We start from the raw sequence: 23,858 nt of genomic DNA on the forward strand, positions 1-23,858 counted from the left end.
ATTACTGGTGCCAACTTCCTACTTCACTGTGTTTCACTGGTTTTTCCTCTTCCTTAAAATTTTGACTGAAGCCTCTTCTTACTTCTTGATGCTTAAAATCACTTTCTTCTTCTTCGTTATTTAGTTCTGTGAAGCAGAGACAGTACAAAGGCAAAATCTATACTATGTATTGACTGGAGGAATCAACTAAAGAATAATGTGTATGAAGGACAGCTAAAATGACCAGAAAAATTGGTAGGCTCTAGAGTGACCTGAAAAACTCATGATGATACTTCATACGTGTGTCCACTTGCACAGAGAGGATCTCAAACTACAAACTCTTCTGCCCAGAGGTGTCACACAGCTCCATCGCTGCCACAAATGGACAGAGTTCAAGTGGGGCACACACCGGGGAAGCAACTCGCTTACAGCTGTGCACTGGCTGAGTTGAGAGCAGAACCTAAGGTGCATCATGACCCCTTGAGAGACTTCAGTCCTTCCCTAATGCACAGGAGTGCCAAAGCAGACGGTCCTCTTTATGATGCTTCTCACATCGGTCCTTCTTTTTTAGTCCTCTGAGTGACAGCATCTCACTGTACTCCAAGTATGCACCACTTCAAACTTCTGTTCCCTTTTCTGTTCTGAACCTTATGCTGTCATCTGCCTTTCTCAATTGCCTACTACTCATGTGGGATAAAACATGTTGCCTGCACTAACTCTGCTGTCAGTTTAAGTTTCTAGTCCTAATCAGAGCTAGTTATACCATCTTGGCACGGCAATTTTGTTTAATTGCATAATTTGCCACCAGATTACTTTTGAGAGTAATTTATGCAGCTCTTTGCCTATTAATAATTAGATTATGCTCTTAAGGAAAAACTTGCCATGTAGGTCTGAGGATTGATGCTGATCTGACAGCTCTATTGGTAATTCATAATGGATTTTCTGTTTATTAGAAGGTTGGCTGGTAGAAATGTGTCCCATAGCTGTTAATGAAAATGCCTGTTGTCAGCTTTTCTCAGTGGTCAGCACAGAGGCAAAATTCACTATGAGTTGTGTCTAAAGGGAATGGGTAAATCGAAGTTTAGCTTCTCCCTCAAGCCCCCTTTGCTCTAAGCTGTATCGGCCAGAGGAACTCTTGTAATTTGCTGCAAAATGAAAGCACCCCCGTTCTGCTGGCCAGTATAGTGTGGAGTAAATAAGTAAATAAGAGGCTGTATGCTTTTCACATGAATTGTAGTTTAGATGAAGACTACAAAAATGCTGCTGTTTGAATTATTGCATAGACAACATACATGTATTTTTATTTATTAGTTAATTGGGAAGGCTGGAAAACAGTTATAAGAAAGAGAAAGCCAAAGGTGCAGTTCCATGGCACCAAGTATTTTGGAAAAGGGCTTTAAGCACAGCCAAAACAACCTCTTGGAAGCCAGTATGAGTGCCAGTGAATCAGTTACAGATTTGCAGGAGAGTCTGGGTTGCAAGCATCTGAGAAAGTTGGCACATTTTATCAGAATTAGAGCTGGAGCTTCACTGCAGAAGAGACTCATATTCACAAGGATGATAATTCAGCACTCAGGGAATAGAAGTATCTTGTTGTGGATACAGTTCTGAAAGCTGCTCCTGAATTACCTAGATAATTTGTCTGTTACTGACACATATCCTGCAAAGGTCTTTGATCTGTGTTTTTCTGAAAGCTGGATGATCTCACTGTTAGGTTGAAACACGCTCCTCACTCAGCAGAGAGAAGTGCTGTAGGGATCTGTGTAGTAACTTAAACTGATATTGGTAATAGTGAAGAGAGAGCAAGGACAGCATATTTTATGAGTTTCAAACCACTGGCTCTTGCTGGAAGAGGTCTGTATTTTGTAGTTGGAATGAGAAAAGAAGTTGATGTGGTTTTCTTCTGACATAAAAGATGATGCACATCATCCACTGGTCAGTGAAGAGCTTCCCACTCCTACTTCAAACCCTGAATGTCATCAAAAGAGAATGTTTTTTTATTTCAATCCTCCAGCACTTACATAGTTAACTCAGTCACTGAGGTAGATTAAGTCAGTTCTAATGTTTCAAATAAATCTTTCCAAATAATTGGAACAACAGAGCATGCTAATTATTGTCACCCAATAATCACAGCAAGTATAAACTTACTGCATGATATAAATGAGTACACTGATTGCTAAAAAAAAAGATTTTGCCACTTCAGAACATTTTAGCTTTCTTTGAAACAAAATTTCATGAAGTTTGGAGAAAAAAATCCACCCTTACTCCAACTCTGTCTTATTAAGTACGAGTGGAAATCTGCGTAAGACTGAGCATAAAACTGTGATAGCTCACTTTATTTGTTTGAAATCACTGCAGTAATAATTCTGAGAGGAAAATAGTTAGCTGAGTTCTGAATAATAGGAGAAAAATCTCCAAAAGTAAAATAACAATGTGAAATACAAAAATAACCAAGAATGTTCTATATCTCTTGACCATTTGATTTGGGAATACTCAGTTGAAAAGGTGAATTGAATGACTCCTGGAATCAATTCTCTTTGCCTTGGTTGTTGAATTTTGGTATGAACAGAACCTTGGTGGAAACAAACCAAGGATGAGTTAAAAAAAAACAACAGAGGGATAAAGAGAATCAGAGAGAAAAACAAAGACAGGAATTCAGGTTTTGGAAGAAAATAGTTATTAGCAACTGAACAAGGTACATGAAGATATTTCAAAAGACTAATACCTATTAGACTGGAATTAGATGTTTCTCCATCCTGGGAAGTTGTAGGACTTATTTAGGTCTGTGTTTTGGACACAGTATTGACAACATCTCAGAAGTGTTGAACCAGTCTCCAAAACCCTGACATTTACCACTCTACTTCTTGGTTTCAACCACACCACATGTTGTTTAACTGACTGGTGCGTACACACTATCAGGCCAACCAACTGATAGCTTTTGAGCTGAGATTCACCCATCCTTCCCTCCTTAGAGACTCTCCTCAATCACAGAAAAACAGTCCCCATGTCACTGTGAATCAAATGACCAGGAGATTGGTCTCTTAAAAAAAAATCTCAGGTAACACAAGAGCCACAATTAAATCCTAACATGTACTGACACTATTGACATAACTGAGGTAAAAAGGCTGCTTTCTGGCCTTTGGTAGATCATTTTCCTGTACACATTTCAAATAAGTCAATCATAAAAATAATTGATCTGATTGTATCTGATTTCACCTGAACAACACAAGTGTTCAGGTGAAGTTACAACTCTTACAAAATCTCATAGTTATCCAGCCTTTTTCTTTGTTGATGTTCAATATGCATTGATCCCTCCCAGACTCCCCTTTTCTGGAGTCTTTGCACCAGCCACATCACTGTCATTAATCCTCTCACTGTGTGCAGTGCATCATTAAGTGTTGAGCCTGTTTTTGAGGTACCTAAAGTCAAATTCTCAAATTGTTCAAGCTTAACAGTTTGATAATTTGAATCTTCCCTGACTCTTCATGTATATATTTAATACTAGCAAGGCAAATCTGTAATTCAGCAGAAAGAGTCAGACTGAATTTCTGACTTCATTTCACTTGATGCCAAGTCAGGGTTGATTTCACAAAATAGAACCAACCAAGCAACCGAAGAATATTTATACTTTTTAGCAAGTACAGTCTAATACAGGGGGACTGCACGTAGTATTGGAAGGATTCAGTGTCAGGGCTCTAGGTAGACACCAACAGGCCCCGACCAGCGTCGTCTGGCTCCTCACAACATCCACACCCTCTGCCCGTTGGTCCAGGAGCCACATTTAAGCTCAGCTGGGGCAGCCTGACCTTTCCTAAGCTCAGTGTTGTCTCCTGCTATCCTGGATTGCTTGTTAGTCCTCCTGAATGAACTTTAGACCTATGCTGTACGTAACTTGCCTCCTGCCCTGTCTCCTGGATGGACTCAGTATCTTACCTTGCCTGGCGCTGCTGATGGTGCCCATCCACCAGCCTGTCCACCTTCAGATCCTGCAGGGCTGCACCTCCCTGAGCTGCCATCACTCCTGGCTCTTACTTTTGCCCGACAGCTGGAAGACGACACTCCACTTGCCTGGAGTTCATGTCAAGGCAAGACCTGAAATCAAAGTGTAAAGTGCTAGCTGACTTAATGCGGTCTTACTAGTTCAAGTCAAGCTCTATTAATATTGCACGACTTCCCTTTCTCTCTAAAACCTGAACTTTTCCTTGAGGAGGTCGCTTGTGTGGTAAAGCACTTGATCCAGGCTCTCCTGGATCTAGAGGAGACGGTAAGCATCCCATTGCTCTCCCAGAGGCTTCTTATTACCCTTTTTTCCATGAGCCAAATCACATGCAGAGAGTGCACTACAGGCAGATGTGTCGTCTGGAGCTGAGATCTGCTTACCCTTCCCTCAGGAGAGGCTCTTTCATACAGGTAACGGTGACTGCTTGAGCCCCATTTTTTTAAGAAAAGTACCCTGAAATGCCCTCTGGAAAGAGTAGGAGATTGATCTCTCAGAAACATTAAGTTTTACGTGAAGCTTTTCCCCCAAGGGCTTCTGAGTATAACAGAGGTGGGATCCCTCTCCATGACCTCCCTGCTTTGGCTGCCCTGAGACCCCACCGAGGCGACGGGTGAGGGCGGACCCCCTAAACCTCTGCTCGACGTGTGACCCAGCCCCGAGGTAACATCAAGCCCCAGGCTCTGACGGGAGCAGCCCCCGCACACAGCCCCTTCCCGCTATTCCCTCCCCTCAGGGCGCGGGCGGCTCCCGCCGCTCCCGCCTTGTGGCGACCCCGGGGGGGAGTGGGCGCGGCGGTTCCCGCCGCCAGCGCAGCCCCCTGCCCGCCCAGCTCCGCCCGCCACGGCCGCCTCTCTCCTCTGCTCTCCTCTCCTCGCCTCCCCTCCCGCCCGGGCGCCGCCGAGCCGAGTCGCCGGGCGGGCACGGGCACCATGAGCGCCGAGTGCAGCAGTTACCTCAACGCCGACAAGGTGCTGGTGAGCGGGTTCAGCTGCCCGCGGGCGGGCGGCGACGCCCGCGCCGTGTTCTGCTGCGGCTTCCAGGACGTCAAGTACTGCTGCGATGACCCCCACAGCTTCTTCCCCTACGAGCACAGCTACATGTGGTGGCTCAGGTAGGGGCGCGGCGGTGCCTGCCCGGGGGGGAGGCTCCGGGCGGGCCGGTGAGGTATTTGTAGCCGGGCGCTTTCAGGCTGCCCTTGTCCCGCCGAGAGTAGCGGGAGAGCGGCATCTTCAGCTCGGAGAGACTTTTGCTTGTGCCAGGGTGGTTTCTGAAGGGAACAACTCGTGGTCTTCGTAAAGGAAGCGCTGGGAAACGCTCGGTGGCTCTGGATGGAGCATCTCGAATGTCTCCCGCCCTTCGGGTGTGAGGGGAACAGCAGTCTCGGGGCCCGAGCGTGTAAGGTGCTGCGGACATAAAGTTCCCAATGACTTTAGCTACTTTTCCATGTGTGGTAAAGTCAAGCACTGCGTAACTTTCCACTTGAAAGATGACAGATAATCAGCCTGGTGCTCTCCCGGGGCAGTGCGAAGGTCCGCCTGGCTCCGGGAGTATCTCCAGCAGAGAGGAGAGCTGCACACAGCCAGCCCGGCTGCTCCCTGATTCCCCTCGGGCTCCTCAGCATCCACGCCGGCAGTGTCAGGCTGTTGGTACACCTCTGCATGATGCTCTCACTATGTTTCTTATGGACTTGATATCCTTGATTTTGCCAAATCCCTTTCTGGGCTTGCTTATAGCATCTGCTTCTGCAGCCCTGGTGGCAGCCTGCTGTTTAAAGATACGGACTTTTATCTGTTTTATATTATTCCCCACCAGTTTTCTGAAGTGCTCTCTACTATTAGTATTGTGAGATTTGGTGAAAAGCAATCGCATGTTCAGTTTATGCTTGATGTTTAAAATTTTATTTGCGTTTGGTGCATCGGTTCTCAGCTTTCACCTCTCTGAGCTGAACAGCCTTAGTCCTTTTGGATTATCATTGGGGCAGGTGCTGTGCCCCACTGATGGTTTTAGTTGCGTCTCGTCCATACTGTTTTTCACTCCACAGTGCTGGAGTTGCATGCTCAAGATGTGGGTATGGCAAGGTTCTACAGAGTGGCAAAATGCTGCCTCCAGCCTTGCTCTGAAAATTCTTCCTCTTGGCCAACTTTTTGTTGATGTCTTTGACTGCTGGTTCACATTGATTCTGATTTCAGTGAGCTGTCACTGATGACTGTAAAACTTTCTTTGAGTTCAGAACTGCCAATTCTGAGTTCATTGCCCTGTAGGCTTGGTTTTGTTTATACATTGTAATGTTTATACATTATGTTATGTACACTGAAACTCATCTACAACACTTTTGCCTGCTCACTCAGTTTTCCTCAAGTCTTCTAGCATTCCTTGCCCTCATAGCATTTGATCACTTCTAGGGACTTAGGATCATCAGAAACTCAGATTTCATTCTTCACTAGGTTATAGATGAAGATACTGAAGAAAAGTCAGTCTCAGTGACTTTTCTTTACACTGAAAAGAGCCCACCTAGCCTCCTGCTTTGCTCCTTATTCTTTTAAGCAGCCTTAAATCTGTAACAAAACCTTTCCCTAAGCCTGTGTCAGTTCAGTCTTTTTAGCCACACCTTCAGTGTGGGGCTTCATCAAAAGGTTTTTTGAGACATCTAACTGTGTCCACTGGGTTCCTCTGTCCATCTGTCTATTGACACCTCATAGACTCCAGCAGGTTAACAAGGCAATGTTTTCCCCTCGTAGAAATGCTGACTCTTTTATTAAAGATTTTATGTCAGAAAGCTGCAAGTGCCAGCAGCTTCCTCTGGGCTGAGCGTGGTAAGGAGGGGGATGGGAGTAGTGGCTTTGCCATCAAAGGACCTGTCCCTCATATTCAGGCAGGGTGAGGGGAGGCATCATGGCCTGGGAATAATAGCCAGGCTCAGATTCAGCACTCAGCACCCTGACATTGTGTTTACCTCTTGACTTGATGATATTATTTTTTTTCTCACCTTTCTATCTTGCAAGGGGTGGAATTCAGGTCTGTAGTTCCTGGGTTCCCCTCTAGAGCCCTGTTTCGGGTTGGAGTTATACTCCCAGGCTGCCAGACCTCTGTTAGGGTGGCCTTGTGTGATGATGGGGTGCACACCTTGGCCAGCAGTTTTGCAGTTTCACATGTGAATGCCTTCAGGGCTCATGAATGAATGCTATCCAGTACTGTGGGCTTATTCATTTAATTTGTCTAATATTTAACATGTTATTATTTCAAATCTACTTTCTCTGCTACAAGGAGTGGGTTGAATATGGGGATCCCCCAGCCATTCACCCCTGTGACTGACACAGAATTACTCAGCTTCTCTGATGTGAGAAGATGTCTCCAAGTGTCCTTTTTTACACTTATCAAATACTGTTTTAATGTTATATGATATTTTTGCATAGTCTGATGTTTTGATCACAGTAAACCTTCTCAAGTACTGAAAGATTAAGTTTAAAAGGTTTTGCTTTTGCATGTGGATGATATGCTGCAGTGAAGACTGATAAAGCTTGATCTTTTCTGAAAGTACCTCCAAGAACTGAATTCCATCAGAGGCTTTAATGAAGCACCTCTCTGAAGGGTCTTTCTTTACAAAGATTTTCTAGAGTCTGAGAAGTGACTTCTTAGCCTCCACCTAGGTCAGAAATTTGGGCCCAAACTTTGAAACCTAAGGACTTTTTTTTCTTCTTCTTCTTTTCACAGTGGCCCTAAACTGCTAAAAGGACTGAAGGAGGTTGCCATTGGTGGGGTTTTGGTTGTGCTTAACTTCTGCCATAACTATCTATATCCATTGCAGAAAAGAGGTGAATAAATACAATTTACCTCTCTAAGCAAAGTTACTGAGTGGTGAGAATTGAAATTTCTGTTTTCATTAGAGTTTTCAGGAACAAATCAGATAACTTTTAGTTACTAACACTGATAATGCTACAATATCACAGCACTTTGAAAACTGTATACATTTGCACATGATAGTTCCATTAGGAGTTTGAGGAAAACATAACAATAACATTTTTTGGCTTCTCAGAATGTTTTGGTGATCACTGCCTTGCTTGTCTTTGTCTTAGGCAGTTACTTATATCGGTTTGTAACAACAATATGTTAAAATAATTCTTATAATGCTTCTTGCAACCTTTGAAGACACACTTTTAAGACTTAAAACCCTTAAAACTATACAAGAGTTAGCCAAACTAGCCAAGGTAAGTCTGGAGATGGAATGTACTGAGAAAGGGAATGGAAGCTCTGATGGGGTAATTGTTTCAGGTTTTGCTTTACTCCAGAGCTTTAGGTTCCTTTTTCTAAACCTTTGCTTGATTCCCCCCATGAGTTTGAAAGCAGTGACTGAGTGCACCACAAATGGTTGGTGATATTTCAGGGATTGTTTCAGTTTGGTGACACACCAGGTGGAATTTCAGGAAACTATGCATATTCCTTTTGTGTTTTTCCTGCTGTGGGAGAGGCATTGCCAGAGCACTCTGTAGCCAGCTCTGACGGCAGCAGGTCATGGAGAAGCCAGCAGCCTGGGCAACCTAAAGCAATAGTCACTTGCAGGCCTATGCTATTCCTTTTATTTTCTTGCCAAATCTCTACTGCCTGTACTATGTTTAGAACCAGACACTGCCCTATCCCTTAGCAACATGGAACCTTCTTTTCCCATTCCACTCCTGCAAAAACTGTGGTATTTGACAAGTGCATCCTAACACTCGCTGTACTGGGAGCTGTTGGACAATCATAAATAACAGACCTTTGAGCAACTCTGACACATTTCCTATTTTCACCAGAATTTATTATATGTAATTAATATTATTCTTTCTTGTGGTTTGTTTTTTTTTTTTTTTGCTGGTATTTAAAATGAAATAGTACGGTATCTTTTTTTTCTCTTTGTTAGAACGTATTTCTTGAAAAGCTGACCTCAGCAAAGAAGAGTGAAGGGTGCAGGAACCCATGGAACAGAGAAGGCAACATTAGGAAAAGGCAGGGGTATGCAGATTTCTCCAGAAGGTTATGCAGCACTGGAAACAACAGAACACAGATGCTAAAAAAGTCTAGTGAGCAAAACACTGAGCAGCTCAGCCTCCAGAGCTGTGTGCTGTGCACGTACATGCAGTCATCACATCTGCTTTGCCTCCCAAGCTGAGTGGAAGGGAAGAAATGCTGAACATGTAGTATTTGTACTGAACTGCTGCAGTTAAATTCAGCCTTTTTGTTTCTCATTGTTTTAAAAGATTTTTAGAATTTTTTTTGGCACTCTTCAGTTAAGTTTTATTTTGCAAATTTAATGGCATCTGTCAGTATCAAATAGAATTATAGCTCCATTCCAAAGCTGTATCTTTTTAGTTTCATATAATAACATATATTTGATTAAAATTTTGTCAGGCCACATATAGATGTTGTTCAAAATGCTTTATTAATTAATACTCTTGACCTAATGCTGAGGCCAAGCTTTGCTTGGCTGTACAGATCTCCAGGAGTCCGTTTTGGCTTTCCAAAATAGCCAGTCTTTTGTTCCTCTATGTCCACTCTTTCAGTCTCTTGAGTATATTTATCTGTTTGCTTTGCAAATACTACAGACAACACGTCACTGCAACAATGGCATTAGGAACATTTGATTCACTGGGATCAGATGACTCATGAGCTTCCTTTTAGTGTACCAGTGGGCAACACTGCATCTGCTTAGCCAATATTTAAAGTTTCCCTGGCTGTTCTTGGCGTGGATGGACTAATTTTATCAACTAAAAGTAACAGTGGGTGTGTGGTGCTGAGCATCCACCGACAGAAATGTCAATGACCCACTGAGCAGCTCCCTGGACAGCAGCCTGGGGAGCCCTGGGGAGGCTGCTGGCAAGTGGAGCCTCTGCTGAGCAAAGCCTTTGGCTGTGCTGCAGGCCTGGATGTGGCACTTGGTGTGCCATTGAAATGTGTGGTGTGGCTGTATCTTTATTGTATGTGGAAAGTAACTTGGGAGAGTTCTGTTTGGATCTTCTAGCAAACCTAACATTGCTCACATTCAAAGCATTGAGTGAATACTGCCAGGCCTTCAACGCCATTTTTATGCTTGATCATTGCTTTCAGGTTGGGTGGGTTGTCAGTGCAGAGGTTTTCACTTGCTAATGGGGCCACAGCTGTGGGCAAGAAGGACTTTTTAAATTGCTTGTTGAGTGTCTCTGCTGTCAGAAGACTGATCTTGAAGATACACCCAGAAACCTGTAGATGGTTACCATGTGGACTGCTGAGGGCTTCAGACAGCTCATGTTTAAAGTAAAGGCTGGAAAATGGCAAAATGCTTTTAGTGAGGGCTAGGTTTGTTTTCGATAACAGCTTTAACTGCAAAAATAGAAAGAAAAGATCCTGGTTAAGAAACATCAGTGTTTAGAACTATGGAAAACACTAAATTCTTCTGAATTAAATAAATTAAGAAATAACCACCCATTCCCAAACTTTAACCCAAAATTAATCTTAAAGAACTTAACCACACCTTCTAAGTGGGTTGATGGCTTCAGCACTTTGACAACAGTTTGGTATTGAAATATTGTATGTTTAAAAAGAGTAAGTACAAATTGAATTCTGATTTCTGATTCATTTAGGAAGTGGAATCCAGAGTGTCTGTTTGGTTTTGTGCTGCTGATCTCCATGTTTTGGGTGAGATCTTTTCATGTTGCTGCTGGAGCACGACAAACACTTTTGGTGGCACGTACACTGTGATGTCTTTAACCTGGAGAGTTCTTCAGGAACTGTTTTTCTTTGTCATTTGTAACTCCCAAAGCATCTTACCCAAGTTGTGCAGTGATGCTGAGGGTGCACTGTGCTGTACATTGCACAACTGTGCTGTTAATGTCATCTTCTACAACTGCATGGAGGAGAGCTACAGCTGAGAGGTAACAGATGCCTGAAGAGAAAAACCTGTAATCACTAATATGTGCTTGATCTCTTCAGCTTTAGGACAGCTGAGTCTGCTGAGTGTTTGGACAGTGGTGAGCAACCTCCTTAGTACTTCAGTGCAGACTGTCAGTGCAGACTGTAATTTAAATGGAATCTTACAACATAGCTTGTATTTTCGCAACAAAAAAGCACAGATAGGTGTTTCTGAAGAGCTTGTTTGTATTACTTGGTTCAGATGGCTATTCAGCCTCCTGTAGTGGTGTATATTTCTTCTGTTTTGTCTATTTGGGTCAAGGTGTTCCAAGTGAAAATGCAAAAATGAGGCCGGAACCCAGCTGAGATCTCTGACTGTAGGGTCATACTCGGATTCCAGATTGCCTGCTTGCCTGCAGATTTTGTTTGAGCCAAAAACAAGAAGGAAAAATTTGCTTGATATGTGCATATATGCACAAACACATAACGACACCCTTGTTCATGCAGATGATGAACACCATGACAAATCTTCACAAGAGTAAAGCTGTTCTTTCCAGAACTGGTCATTTTGCTGATAACAAATTATTTTATTTATGCTAAAGTGGAGCTAAATGTTGCACAAACCTCATTAATGAACCTGACCAATAACTCATGATAAAGTCATTCTGATATCTGCTGTTCTCATGCTGATGGTTTTAAGAGTTTCTCCTGTGGACAAAACTGTCTGCTGGTGCTATGGGAGCTCGTGGAGAAGCTTTGTAGTAGCTTGAATTTAAAATTCATAAAAACGTCCCAAGGCACAGTTCTTCCTATATCTCTGCAAGGCCACAGTAGAGCTGACTTCTCACTGATAGCAGTGATATATAAAGGCATATTTATGACTAGAGGATGGAGCTGGTAGAATTAAGAACATTCATTTATCTTCTCTCCTTTTGACGTCTGTCCAAATCGTAAATAGAGCAGCAATAGAAGGATTCTCAATCCTCAGACCCTTCATCTGTGACCAAAAGGCTGCTGTTTAATTTCACCAGAAATCAGCACTTTGACATGGACTGTAGAATAGAGGACTGGAACACTGAAGGCATCAAAAGGCCCAGGAGGGGATAGGAAATGACAGCTAGACTGTGCTGTATTGAGGCCTTTATTTCATCATGAGCATTTTATATTAGGAAAAGACTTGAAAAGAAGGGTTGGAAATAAGGAGAGGTTTCTGTATATACATACACTGTATCACTGTGTGCCTGTGGGAGATGTATAAAGTAACTTTTATCCTGCAGGAGTAGTATCTTGATTAAACCTACATATTACTGTATGTTTGGCCTGAGAAATTAAGTTCCTGCTTCTTTGGTGCCTTTGAAATTGTGTGTAAACTAATTCAGCTTTAGTTTTCCTTTTACCATGACAAAGATCATGGGAGAATTTCACTGGTCTTAACTGGAGATTTATTGCATTAACACAAAGACACACCAGTGATCACAGTACTCTGTCCTGCTCTCCAGAGCTGCTCACAGAATTGAATAACATGGCTTGCATGGGTTTTATACAGTAAAAATGGCTTTTCAGACTGAAAATACAGCTTGAGTAGTCATGTTGTTTGAGCTGCCTGGAGCCCTAGAATCCCTCTCTGTGTGTGCATGTGATATTATGCTTTTCTAGGAATATGCACTGCACTGAAGAACTTTTTATTTCTGATGTCAGTTACTGCATGACATTACTTCTGATTTTCATAAACACACTTTCAATCAGACTCAGCAGTAGCATGCATAGGGAACAGGAAATGTCACCAAGGGCCAGATGTTCAACTCCTGTATAATGACATTGACCCTTCTGAGGACAATGAAATAACTGCAGTTTGTGCAGTTTAAGTATTGAGCTCTAAACTTTTGTTTACAGGAAAATACACAGTCAGTCCCATGCCTGAGTACAAGTAAACTCCAGACATCATCCTGACCACTGTTTTAATGGTTATCCCAGGCTGTTTGTACACTTAATTTCTTTGTTTTTCTCTCCTAGTGTTGGAGCACTCGTGGGCCTGTCCATAGCAGCAGTGGTCCTCTTCGCTTTTATCATCACTGTGTGTGTTCTCTGTTATTTGTTTATCAGCACCAAGCCACGCAGCAAACTGGATACTGGTTTAAGCTTGCAGATGGCAGGTAAGACCTGTTGTTTTTGATGTACATAATCACCTGCAGAGGAAAAGTCTTATTCTGTTTTTAAATGAATGTGGAGAAGTCCAACAGTGTGTATTTTCTTTCTGATGGGGACCTCAAGATGTAATGGAGCTGTCCTGCTGTTTTACCTTCTGTGTGAAATCCGGACCAAACTCAAAACATTTAACATGAGCTCAGTATATTTTACTTAGTTAGGCACTGGAAGTTGAACAAGTTGAAAAAGGGGAATAATTCTTGGGAAAAAAGTACCCTCATCTCCAGTTTTTTTTAATTTGTTATTTTAAAATGCTTCTCTACCTCCATGGCAGTAAATGACAAATGAGTTACTGTAATTTAGCCTATTATAGAGAGAAAACCCCCTCCTGAGTGTCTAGTTAACACAGTCCACTTCATGCCAAGCTTCCTGTGTTTTATTTTTTTCTCCAGAGGATGCAGGTTTTGGTCTAAAAGTAGTTCTTTGGGCCATCAGGAACTGCAAAGCCTCCCTTTGGAGCTGTGTAAGCTGAGCAAGCTGCTGAAATGAGTGTCGCACATTCAGCAAACTGCTACTAATCTGCAAATTGAAAACTTCACACTTGTCCTGGAGAGAGAGTGAAAATAAGACCTGCTACCTAGAACAGCCTAAATAAACTCTTGGGTGGGATGAACAAAATGCTCTGGTGCTCCAAGATGGTTGTGTTCTAATTATAGACTGCCATTATGCTTTTCAATGTGTCGCAGTTCAACTTCTTCCCTCAAGTTTTCCTGCTATGACATCAGCTCTTAATCCATTGCCAGGACAGCAGTGCTGTTCTCCTCATGCCTTGCCTTTTTGTGCCAGACGTGTTTGGCACATGGGGAGCTGGGAAGGAGGCAGGTGCTGTTGCAGCGCTGCTGCCACGCGATTCCATCTTTCTATACCGAGTTGGACCCCGCTGCAAACCCACATCCTGCTTGGGCATTAGAGGTATTCCTCTTTTCCTGTCATGAAGTGAACAACATCCCAAGCTCCCCCACTGATGACCCAGCATTCCTGCAGGCATGCCATCTCACGATTCCAAATGTTATGAGCCCAGGAAGCTGGGAGATCTTTGCCTCTTCCCAGCCATCTCCTGCGTGCTTTGGGGCTTTGTTCAGGCTCTGTTGCTTTGCATTTAAACACTGCTTTGGCTTTGCTCTCATCCTGTGTTTTTCACTTTTATTATTCTGCTTCTTTGGCTGCTCTGAATGACAATTATTTCACATCTAAGCCCTGGTAGCTTTAGCTGTTCATGAGATGGGCTGCTGGAAATTGAAAGCCAGTTGCTTTGCCTGTGAAATGCTGAAGGATTTCACTGACAAGCCTGAGTGCTTGTTTTCATCATCCTTGGGTTTCTTTTGCATGGGAGTCATGCAAGGTCTGAGTGTCTGAGGACATGACTGGTTAGCTGCTTTCAGGCCTGGGGAACAATGAAAACAGCCTCTCTCCTCCTCTTCCAGTTCTTCTGAGATCTGAGTATAATCATATCTAGACAATAAAAACGAATTAAAAAATTAAAACAGTTTTTAGAAGCTTCAGGAAACTGCAGGCCTGGGGACCAAGAGTTTTATCTGAACTCAGTTCAACCCAGCTTTTTCTAAACTAGCATAATCTTACCTTTAGGTGAAGGCTGTGTGGCACATTAGGTGTTGTGCAACATCTGTATCCCTGGAGCATTCAGAGACCATTCATTTCTGAAGGCAGTATTTTTTATTGTGTTCAATTTCATGCATAATACATCAGCTCAGTTAGAGTTTTGTACTTCATTAAACATACAATTGATTATTGTATGCCTTTCCTACCTCATGGAATAGTTAAAGTTGGTCATGGTTCTGTGGGCTCATCCAAGATCCCCCAAAGAAAGAAGTGGAATAGTTGAATTTTTACAGAAATAGTTTCAAGATTGATCATAAATTTAGCAGTAAAGTGGATGTGAAGCCTTTATTAAAGTTTCTGATTCTGCAAAAGGCAGATCAACTGGAATTTGCCTCTGTTTAGTCTTGGACAAATGGTCTTCAATAACACCAGCCTCTGCTGGTGCTATTACAGACTGGGTTCCTGAGTTAACTAAGGATGTTTTAGCCCTAGCAAAAATTAACATTTTAATCTGAACACTGAATTTCAAGAAAAATGAGCTCAGTCACTGGTATAGAGAAGGAAGAACCCCTTAAATGTTACTGGAGTTACACAGTTCTATTTGTAGTATCATAGTGTAGAGTGCAGAGTTGATCCCTAATATGCAAGAACAGTCTGAACAGGCAAATGAGAAGACCCTGCATTTCAAGGAATTGACAGCCTAGTGTCTTGTCAGATCAAGTATTTCTCAGTAAAAAGCAGCAATGTACTTTATTACTCTTTCAGTGAAATCCTCTCCTTTTACAGACAGTCTCAGCTCTTTACACCTTGCTTTTCCATCGTTTGCACTCTGCTTACAATGTGAGGTTCACACAGGCTTTGGCTTGAGAGCTGATGTTCTGCCTTGCCCAAGTGTCAAAGGGCTTCTCAGCTGCTCCTCTCTATCCTCAAAGCTGCCTTACTGAAGTAGGGAGATGCTATAACCCATCTCCCAAGAGACAGAACTGTCATGTTTTTAATGCTTTGTGTCAGTTTAGACATTGATGTCCAGTGGAATTTTGAAGGGACATCACTAACCAGAAGACCTTTGTCCTTTTGGTTACATTACCTCTAAAAACCAGCTCTAAGACTGGCTTGACAGAGGAATTGAGCCATGCTTTTTGAGACCAAGACTACTCAAATCCTTGGAGCATACTTCCTCTTAGCATAGTGAACTTGCTTTTTAATTATACAAGTTGCTCTTTAAGCTCTTTCTTTGCTCTTTAAGCTCTTTCTGAGAGAAAGGATTTTTCATTTAACTCATTTTTTGATGTTTCTGTTTCTCCCACTTGAAGGCTGGAAAACTATAATGCTGGTAAAAAAAAGGTGCCAAAGAAATCCATGCCCTGAGCATTCAAATATGGATTTATCCAAGGTAGAAGGGAATTTGGCCATATGCTTTGTTCTTCTAACCAAAAGCTTCTCTTTGTTCAAAAGGTTTATCCCCTTCAGAATGCAGGGAACTAAGAAGTCAAAAGATTGCAAGTGTTTCATTAAGGCCGAGTGAATAATGCTGGAACATCCCCCAGTGCTGGAGACAAGGAGGGCTGAGGAAACATTGCCTAATTGTCAGGAGAGGAGGTAAACAGGCAGAACAGGAGGAATCTAAAGGCACATCTGCTCAGCTCTGGGGAAAGATGCACACATACTTCCCTTGGGCAGGCAGCTGATGGGAGAGGAGGGACCATGTCTGCTGGCTCCTTAGGATGGGCTTTGCCATCAGAGGTATGAAAGGTAGATAGAGACTCTCCACTTTGGTGACTTGAAAGTTTTTAAACACATTTTCTGAGTTGCCCCTGTATTTCTTCCAGATCTGGGAAGACCTTTGAGGTGAGGTGTTCCATATCACTGCAAAGCAAGAATAGCAAATTGTATTTTATGATGGTAACTGGCATTTTCCCCTAAAACTTAGCACAGGAGGACCTCTGTAATGCATTCAGAGTCAGACAGCAGGGACCTTTGGGTTGGAGTGTGAAGAGAACTGTGACCTTGTAAATTAATCAGAAGTGCTGGGAAAAATGTGCTTTAATAGAAGTTATTAATTTCTTGTTCTTGCAAAGCAATGACATCATAGTATGCAAAAGTTCATGGTTTCATTTAATTAAAAGGAAAAACTCAGCTTGAAAAATAGCCAGATGACCTTCCTGTCCCTATTTCTCTCCTTAATTAAAGATTCCTCATGGGGCATGATGCAAATACTTGAGATATTCAGATATTTTGATGAAAAGGTACCGAAGTCTCACACATTCCCCTTCTTAGTTCAGTAGAATTATCTGACTCTTGGTTCTGAAAGCAGGTAGCTGCTGTCTGAATTCAGACACACTGCTTGGCTTTTGGAGTGTGCACTGATAACTTTGCTTTCCAGGTTTATCAATAATGGCAACTCTATGCTCTTCTGGTAGCTGGCCTTAAATTTTCCCCAGTCAAGTTACTTTTGTCTTCACCAATAATCTGCCTCAGATTTGTATATGGGGAAAAATCAGCCAAATGGGCTCAACTGTTCAAAAAAAAAAAAAAAAAAAAAGAAGAAGAAATTTTCTGGTTTGGACCCGGGAATTCAAATTTAGTGGAGGGTACATCACTAGGAAAGATTAAATTTGGAAATGTTTTTGTTGGACTCCTTAGATTTTAAATTTCTGAAACCTTCTTGTAGCAGTGAGATTTTTGCAGCTCATTAAATCAGGTTTTTTACTGCAAAAATACCTATAGCTGGTGTAGGCTTCAAAAATAAGGTGCCTTCCTCTATAACTGAGTAGAATTTTTTTTTTCTTTTTTTACTTTTTCTGTTTGTTTTTTATCACAGCTGAAATAACTCATGTAGTTGGTTTCAACTGAGATCTTGGCTTAAATCCCATTTTGACATCTTTGAAACCAAACTGCAGCTTGTTCAATTCAAACAAAATAAAGTGCAACTTTCAATACACCTCAAAACCAAATAATTCCTTTGCCCAATTTGCTTTGTGTCAGATGTTTGTTTTTTTTAATTAAAATACTAGAATTCTCAACTTTTCTTCTGTTTTGGATTCAGGGAACCTGTTTTTTAATCCCTTCCCTATACACTTTCTCCTACAGAAGTACCCTGCCCTGTTAAGCTTATCTTTTCAATTCTCTTTGTTCTTTGTGTTGGCCCAAGCAGTGGAAAAGTGGAAGATGAGGTCCAAGACGGTGTTGGGCTGGAGGGTGTTGGGAAATATAAGGAAACTTGGCTTGCAAGGAAGATTGATGAGCTCCATGAGGAGACTTAGATGAGAGGAGGGAGCAGGGAGAGGTTTGGAGCTGGTAGATAAAGGAGAAAACTGCAAGCACCTGAATGTGCCAGGAGCATGTGGAAAAGGCTTGGGAGTGGTGGAGTTGAGAGCAGCAGAGCAGGGAGGCAACAATTCCAGAGGGGATGGAGAAAGCCTTGGAGGGCCAGGGAGTGGAGCAGTGACTGGGGGGGGGCTGGAGAGCAGGGTCAGGCTGCTTGGGGACATGGAGAGGGAGCCTGGAGGGTGGGAAGCAAGTGGAGATTTAGGGCAGTGAAAAGTGAGAGGAGGGACTCAAAGTATGAGCTGTTGTTCATGGATACGGGGAATAGCACGGGAAGCACAGTAGCAGGAAATTAGGGTGGGAAACAGAACGAGGAAAATGGGAAAGGAATGAAAGAATGAATATCAGGTAAGAAAGAAAATAAATTGAGTTTAAAGTGTGGTCAGGAAAGTCCTTCTAGAGCTTTGCTTTCCCAGCTGTCAGCAGGTATCAGTGATGCTGGCAGAGCATCTCTTGTCCCTCCCTGCAGGGCTGCCTTTGCTTTAGTTATTCTGAGCAGTTGGGCAAACTCGAGTTGTCTGCACTGAATCCAAAGATTCCAGCCATTCTGCTCCAAGCAGGTGTCTGGATCAGTTAGCCAGTGGAATTGTAATAAACTATTACTTACTTTAACCTGTGAAGTTGTGCTCTGGAAAACATTTGAATGCTACTAAGTGTAAAAAGCAAAGGCTCAAAAGATGGGAGCTGCCAGAACTACAGATTTTCTGGGCAACTGGTGAAATGCCTAACTAAAAATGGCTTTATTTGCTCATGTCATCACTTTAATCTTTCTGTCAAACATGGGTAACATTTCTTTCATGCAGAGAAACCTCCTCACACACACACACAGTGCTTTGGGCTCACTGGGTGGAAGGTGCAGGCAGTAGTGATCCAAACTGATCATGTTTGGAGAGGAATGAAAGTTTGAGATTTCTGACTTACTTTCTTGAATATGAGATTTTTTTCCCTTGCAATTTCTTGTAGCAGACACTCTGATTCCCTGCTATAAGTCCTACTTATACCACAGTGCTGCTACATTAAACTGCTCTTCCCTTTGATGTTTATTCCTTTTTAACACAAGTATGCTAATAATTGTAGCCTCCTGGAGGCTCAGAAATGGAAAGTGGAATGGTTTTGATCTACCCTCTAAAAATTGTAGAAGATTCCAGTAACTGTGTTTTTTCTAGTGCAGTGGGCACATCTGTATATTACTACTTGGAACTAAAAGAAGAAGAATGCTGTTAGTTCTACTAAAAATGCTTTTGTTTTACAGACAGTGAAACCAGAGGGAGTTCAGTATGTTAAAAAACAGAGGCACTGGATGGATTCTACCAATGCTGTAAAGAAAATAGGTACTGTGAGAACACTTATTTTCATCTTACTCTATTGTATTTGTATATTCTTTACTCTGTTTTATATGGATTCCATAAAATGCCATGATTCTTTCTTTTTAACTTTCTGAAAAGCAGTGGCAACTGTCTCTGATTTATTTATACACTGCCCTGATGCTGCCCTTGCACAGGGATGTATCTGCAGAGACTTGGACAGAGTCCTTCCACAGACAAATCTCTTCCTGATTTACTGGTACATGAATACTCCATCATGGTTATGTGCCAGAGAAGATTATATTCCCCTTATGCTGTCTTTGTCCTTTCCCTGATGCTGTCCTGGATGCACCAGAGCTTATACTAAGGAGGCAAACACTGTAACTTATTCAGAAGAATTTCTTTAGTGATGAACTGCTAGAAAGTCTCCTGTGTGACAAAGGGTGAGAGCAGTGAGGTGTCTGCTGGGCAGTTTAGTCATACTTTGCTTTCGGGGGGGATGCCACCTGTGAGTGCTGAGTCAAGTCTGACAGAGAACTGGAGGGGGTTACCTTGGCAGAAACTTGATAAAAACCAATGCTGAAATCCTGTTTAAAGGTCATACTGCCTATGACACAGACCATGCAAAATAGTATTTAAAATGTGTGCCAGGAGAGATGAGTTGTACTTCAGGCTTAAGAGGAATTTATCAATAATGCAAAGGACTTCAGGTGGCATGAAACACACATTTTACTTTCTGCAGGGGGTGAAAGCTCATGGCTAGGCAGGCACAGAATGTGAGAACAGCTGCGGATCAGCAGTGTCTGTCACAGGAAAAATAAGAGGTCCTCCTTGCTCAGCAGGTTGTTCTCAGATAAGCAGGAAAGAGAATGTGTCAGGAGTTCCCTACTTCATGTATTTTCTCTTGTACCCTTGAAAAAAGGCACCCTGTGCATCCCAAGTGCCAATGCACCTTTCTCAGTGCTCTTTATGGGCACAACGGGTTGGTTTGGGCTGCTGGTCCTCATAAAAATACTTCAGCGTAACAAAATTCATTTCAAAACTCCCAACCACCTCCACACATTTTTTTCTGCTGTTGCAAATGAAATGGCTTGTGGGAGAAAAATGCCATGGGAAGACTAAAATGGATCCTGCAGTCAGAAAACCGTCTGTAGTGAGAAAATCCGAAAATATCTGAGGCAGGTGCCAAGTACTGAGACGAGCTGAGGTCTGGGAATGTGGCATTGCTTTCTGAGGGCCATGAGACTCATTTCCTCATGCTTCTGCTTGCCTGCCTTGCACTGTGGCAGAGAAGCTCCTGTTTCTGGGGTGCCCTGAAGTGCAGCCTGCAGACCACTATTGCTTCCAGGGAGAGAGAAACAGGGAGAGAACGAAAGGCCAGCTGCAAAGGACTTCTCTAGTGTTTGAATGCGTGCATTATATAAAGACAAAAAAATTTAGAGCCTTTTTTTGTGCATGAATTACCCAACTCTTTGTGTTGGCAAAATGAGGCTGGCATTATCATGAAGACTCAAAATACCTGAGACCTCTTTTGGAGCTAAATCCAGGAAAACGACGTCCTTAGCCTGTGAGCCTTTTTCTTCCTGATCCACAGTGGAAGAGCTGGAAACTACGTGAAAAGGAAAAAGGAGGCAAGGATCTTCTCTGAACCTCAACAGATAATATGGTTAAGTGTTGGTAGAAATTCCAGGTCTCAAGTTGCTTTTTGTCCTCTGCTTTTCACCTCTGCTGGTTGCAGATTCCGTGCCCACACCTGTCATGGGGAGCCACTCCACACTGCAGTGTTAAGCCAGACTCCATCACTTTCTACTGCTGTGAGAAAGCTACAGGTGCCAATTAGATTTGATTTAGCATGCAGAATTCCTCTGCCAAATTCATTGGGTTTTAATTAGGAACAGGACCCCTGTTACAACTGGTGTGGTTCAACACACAGTTCAAGTTTGTTTGTGTGCTTTTCCAGCAAAAGGGCAAACACAGCTTTTAGCTTTAAAAAGGGAAAGGAGAGGAACTAGGCAGCTGGAGGCATTGCTTCTAACTTAGATTGATAACATATTGCATTATTAAACAATTGAGTTACGCACAAGAAAAATGTGACACAGATTTCATGAAGACAAATCACGACAAACCAGTGTAATTTCTCTCTTTGTCAAGGTAATTTTGCCTATCAGATAAGTGAGAACAAGTGGCTATGACTACAGATCTTTATGAAAATGCAATCAAAGAGAAGTTTTCAGTGACTCATTCTCAAACACATTTTTGGAGGGAAGAAGGATGTCTCGGTGCTCTATCCCACTTCAATAGTAAGAGCTTGGCTGAAGGACTAAGGAGGATATGTATAAAACTTATGAATGACACCACCCTGGGAAGGGTTGCAAGACTCTGGGGCAAAACTACCTTTCAGAATTATCTCAGTACCCTGGAGAAGTGTTCTGAAATAAAAAAGGTGAGATGCAATAAAAAAGGAGAAACCAAATCCTCAAATATACCTAAGGGAGAATATTTGACTAAGTAATAAAGAAATGCTTCCTAATGTCCAGTCTAAACCTCTCCTGATACAGCTTTGAACCATTCCCATGCACCCTATCACTGGATACTAGGGAGAAGAGATCACAGAATCACAGCACGATTTGGGTTGGAAGGGACTTTAAGCTCATTTCATTCCAACCCCCTGCCATGGGCAGGGACACCTTCCACTGGACCAGGTTGCTCAAAGTCCCATCCAACCTGGCCTTGAACACTTTAGGGATGGGGCAGCCAGTTTCTCTGGGCAATCTGTGCCAGGGCCTCACCAGTCTCTGCCACATTCCCCTCCTCAGGAAGCTGGAGAGAGGTCACCTCTCAGCCTCCTTGTCCCCAAACTAGACAAGTCCAAAGTCCTCAGGCACTGCTCATAGGACGTCCTTCCAGCCATCCTTCCAGCCCTTTCTCCAGCTTTGTTGCCCTCCACTGGATGCTTTTGAGTACCTTAACATTCTTCTTAACTTGTAGAGCCCAGAACTGCCTCCTGTATTCAGTGTGAGCCTCACCAAGGCTAAATACAGTGGGATAATCCCCTCTCCTGACCAGCTGGTTAGTTGGTGTTTATCATGCCCAGGCTGGGGTTTGCCCTCTTGGCTCATCCTGAGCCTGCAGTCAGCCAGATGGCAGTCCTGAGGAGGAGACAAGTCTATGTTTATGTGTACGTCTCATGTTTTCATTTAAGTTGGTCAGGAATGGATAACCATCTTCAGAGCTTTAAGGAGAAAAAAAATCCAGAATCTACAAAAGGCATCACTGATAATTCAGATAAGCATCATTCCTCTTAATGAACGAGTACTGAAGTGATGTTCTTTGCTGGTTAGGATGCTCTTTGCTGCCAGTTGCCATCTGCCTTGAATCCAAAATTTCATGCTTCAGAACTTCTGTCAGTAGCTGAATTAGCTGAGGTTTTCCAGCCAGACTTCAGTGCATGTCCATTTTTTTGCATATCCAGAAGAGCATTTGCTTCTAAACCCATCTGTACCAACAGCTGTTGTGCTTCACCTCGGAATCAATCCTCCTTTAATGAGCAGTAGAGTAATTTATTTGTAAAGAAATTTCTCAAGTGTAGTTTGGAATATATTCTGGTGTCTTTCAGGATTAAAGGCACACATTGTGAGTATGTCTATAATTAAAAAGAAATTAAATGTGTGGTTTAATGTAGGTATTAGTGATGCATTTTCCACAAGGCACTGCACAGAAATGTTGGATGAATGACTCTGTCTGCTAAGCCTTTTTTTTTTTTTGTTTTAGCCTCATTTTGCCTTGAGCCTTTGCCACAGGCAAGGGGAAATCCTCACTTTCACAGCATAGGAGCATCAGCAGAGCTACCCATCCACATACACCCCCAGAGGAGGCATTTAGTGTTCCGTAGCTGTAGTAATGCCCTTCAGAGGTGTTCTTCCATCATAAAAGTTAGGAATAGAAAGACATACTTGGAAAGAAGTAATGCCAGTGAAATGGATTGAGCTCTGTGGTTTGCTCTGGTTTTTTTGTAGGATCTTCTTATCAACTCTGCTAAGCAGCAGAGTTAAAAACGCTTCCCCTCTTCAGTCTGGTTCTGAACTCTGATTGGTATTTTGCAGATACAGAGCTGCATCCTTCACAAGGCCCCCACCAGAACAAGCTGCTGACAAAGCCAAGTGGCTTCAAGAGATTTCCTAAGCTGCAAGGATGGACTGTGACTGAGAACCTGACTCACTCTTCCAGAGGTGTTTCCTGGCTATTACAACCACTGTGGATAACCAGAGGCCAATCTGAAGCTGTGCCTGCATATGTTTGTGTATGGTTCTGTACTGAGAAATAGTATGTTTTGATTTACACATTCCAGCTACTGCTGTCAGTCGTTTTCATGCAAGTAGTTGTCTTTACCCTGTGCAATCCCAGTGAGATGACACAGTTGTCAAGCAGAGCAGAATTTGGCACACCATGTTGACCAAGCTTTATTTGAAGCTTTCCCTGTGTGCCCTCTTAATGTGGTGTCTTCATGTCATGAACATGGTTGTCTTTAGTCCAATGTGACTGTTGGGTGCACAGACCAATGTGAAAGCAGTACCTCAATAAAATCTGGCACTTGTGTTGTATTTTTATTAATTGATCATTTCCCC

At 42.6% G+C, this 23,858-nt stretch overlaps 1 protein-coding gene and 1 long non-coding RNA gene across 2 annotated transcripts; one reads left to right on the plus strand and one right to left on the minus strand.

Annotated features, from left to right (window-relative positions):
* On the minus strand, positions 1–5,230 carry LOC120323132. Its single transcript, XR_005563316.1, has 3 exons — positions 4,933–5,230; positions 3,913–4,071; positions 1–126 (listed from the first exon to the last, which is right to left on the minus strand). It is a non-coding gene; the product is annotated as an uncharacterized LOC120323132 (long non-coding RNA).
* Positions 4,756–23,844, plus strand: SHISAL2A (shisa like 2A). The gene is made up of 4 exons (XM_027739426.2): positions 4,756–5,090; positions 12,851–12,990; positions 19,182–19,260; positions 23,337–23,844. Exons 1-3 carry the CDS (start codon positions 4,909–4,911, stop codon positions 19,211–19,213), a joined length of 354 nt encoding a protein of 117 aa, XP_027595227.1. The 5' UTR covers positions 4,756–4,908; the 3' UTR covers positions 19,214–19,260; positions 23,337–23,844.
* The last annotated feature ends 14 nt before the right edge of the window (positions 23,845–23,858 follow it).

This window comes from Pipra filicauda, unplaced genomic scaffold (assembly GCF_003945595.2).
Source record: "Pipra filicauda isolate LSUMZ 115617 unplaced genomic scaffold, ASM394559v2 scaffold19_size4547281_pilon, whole genome shotgun sequence".
Classification (NCBI taxonomy): domain Eukaryota; kingdom Metazoa; phylum Chordata; class Aves; order Passeriformes; family Pipridae; genus Pipra; species Pipra filicauda.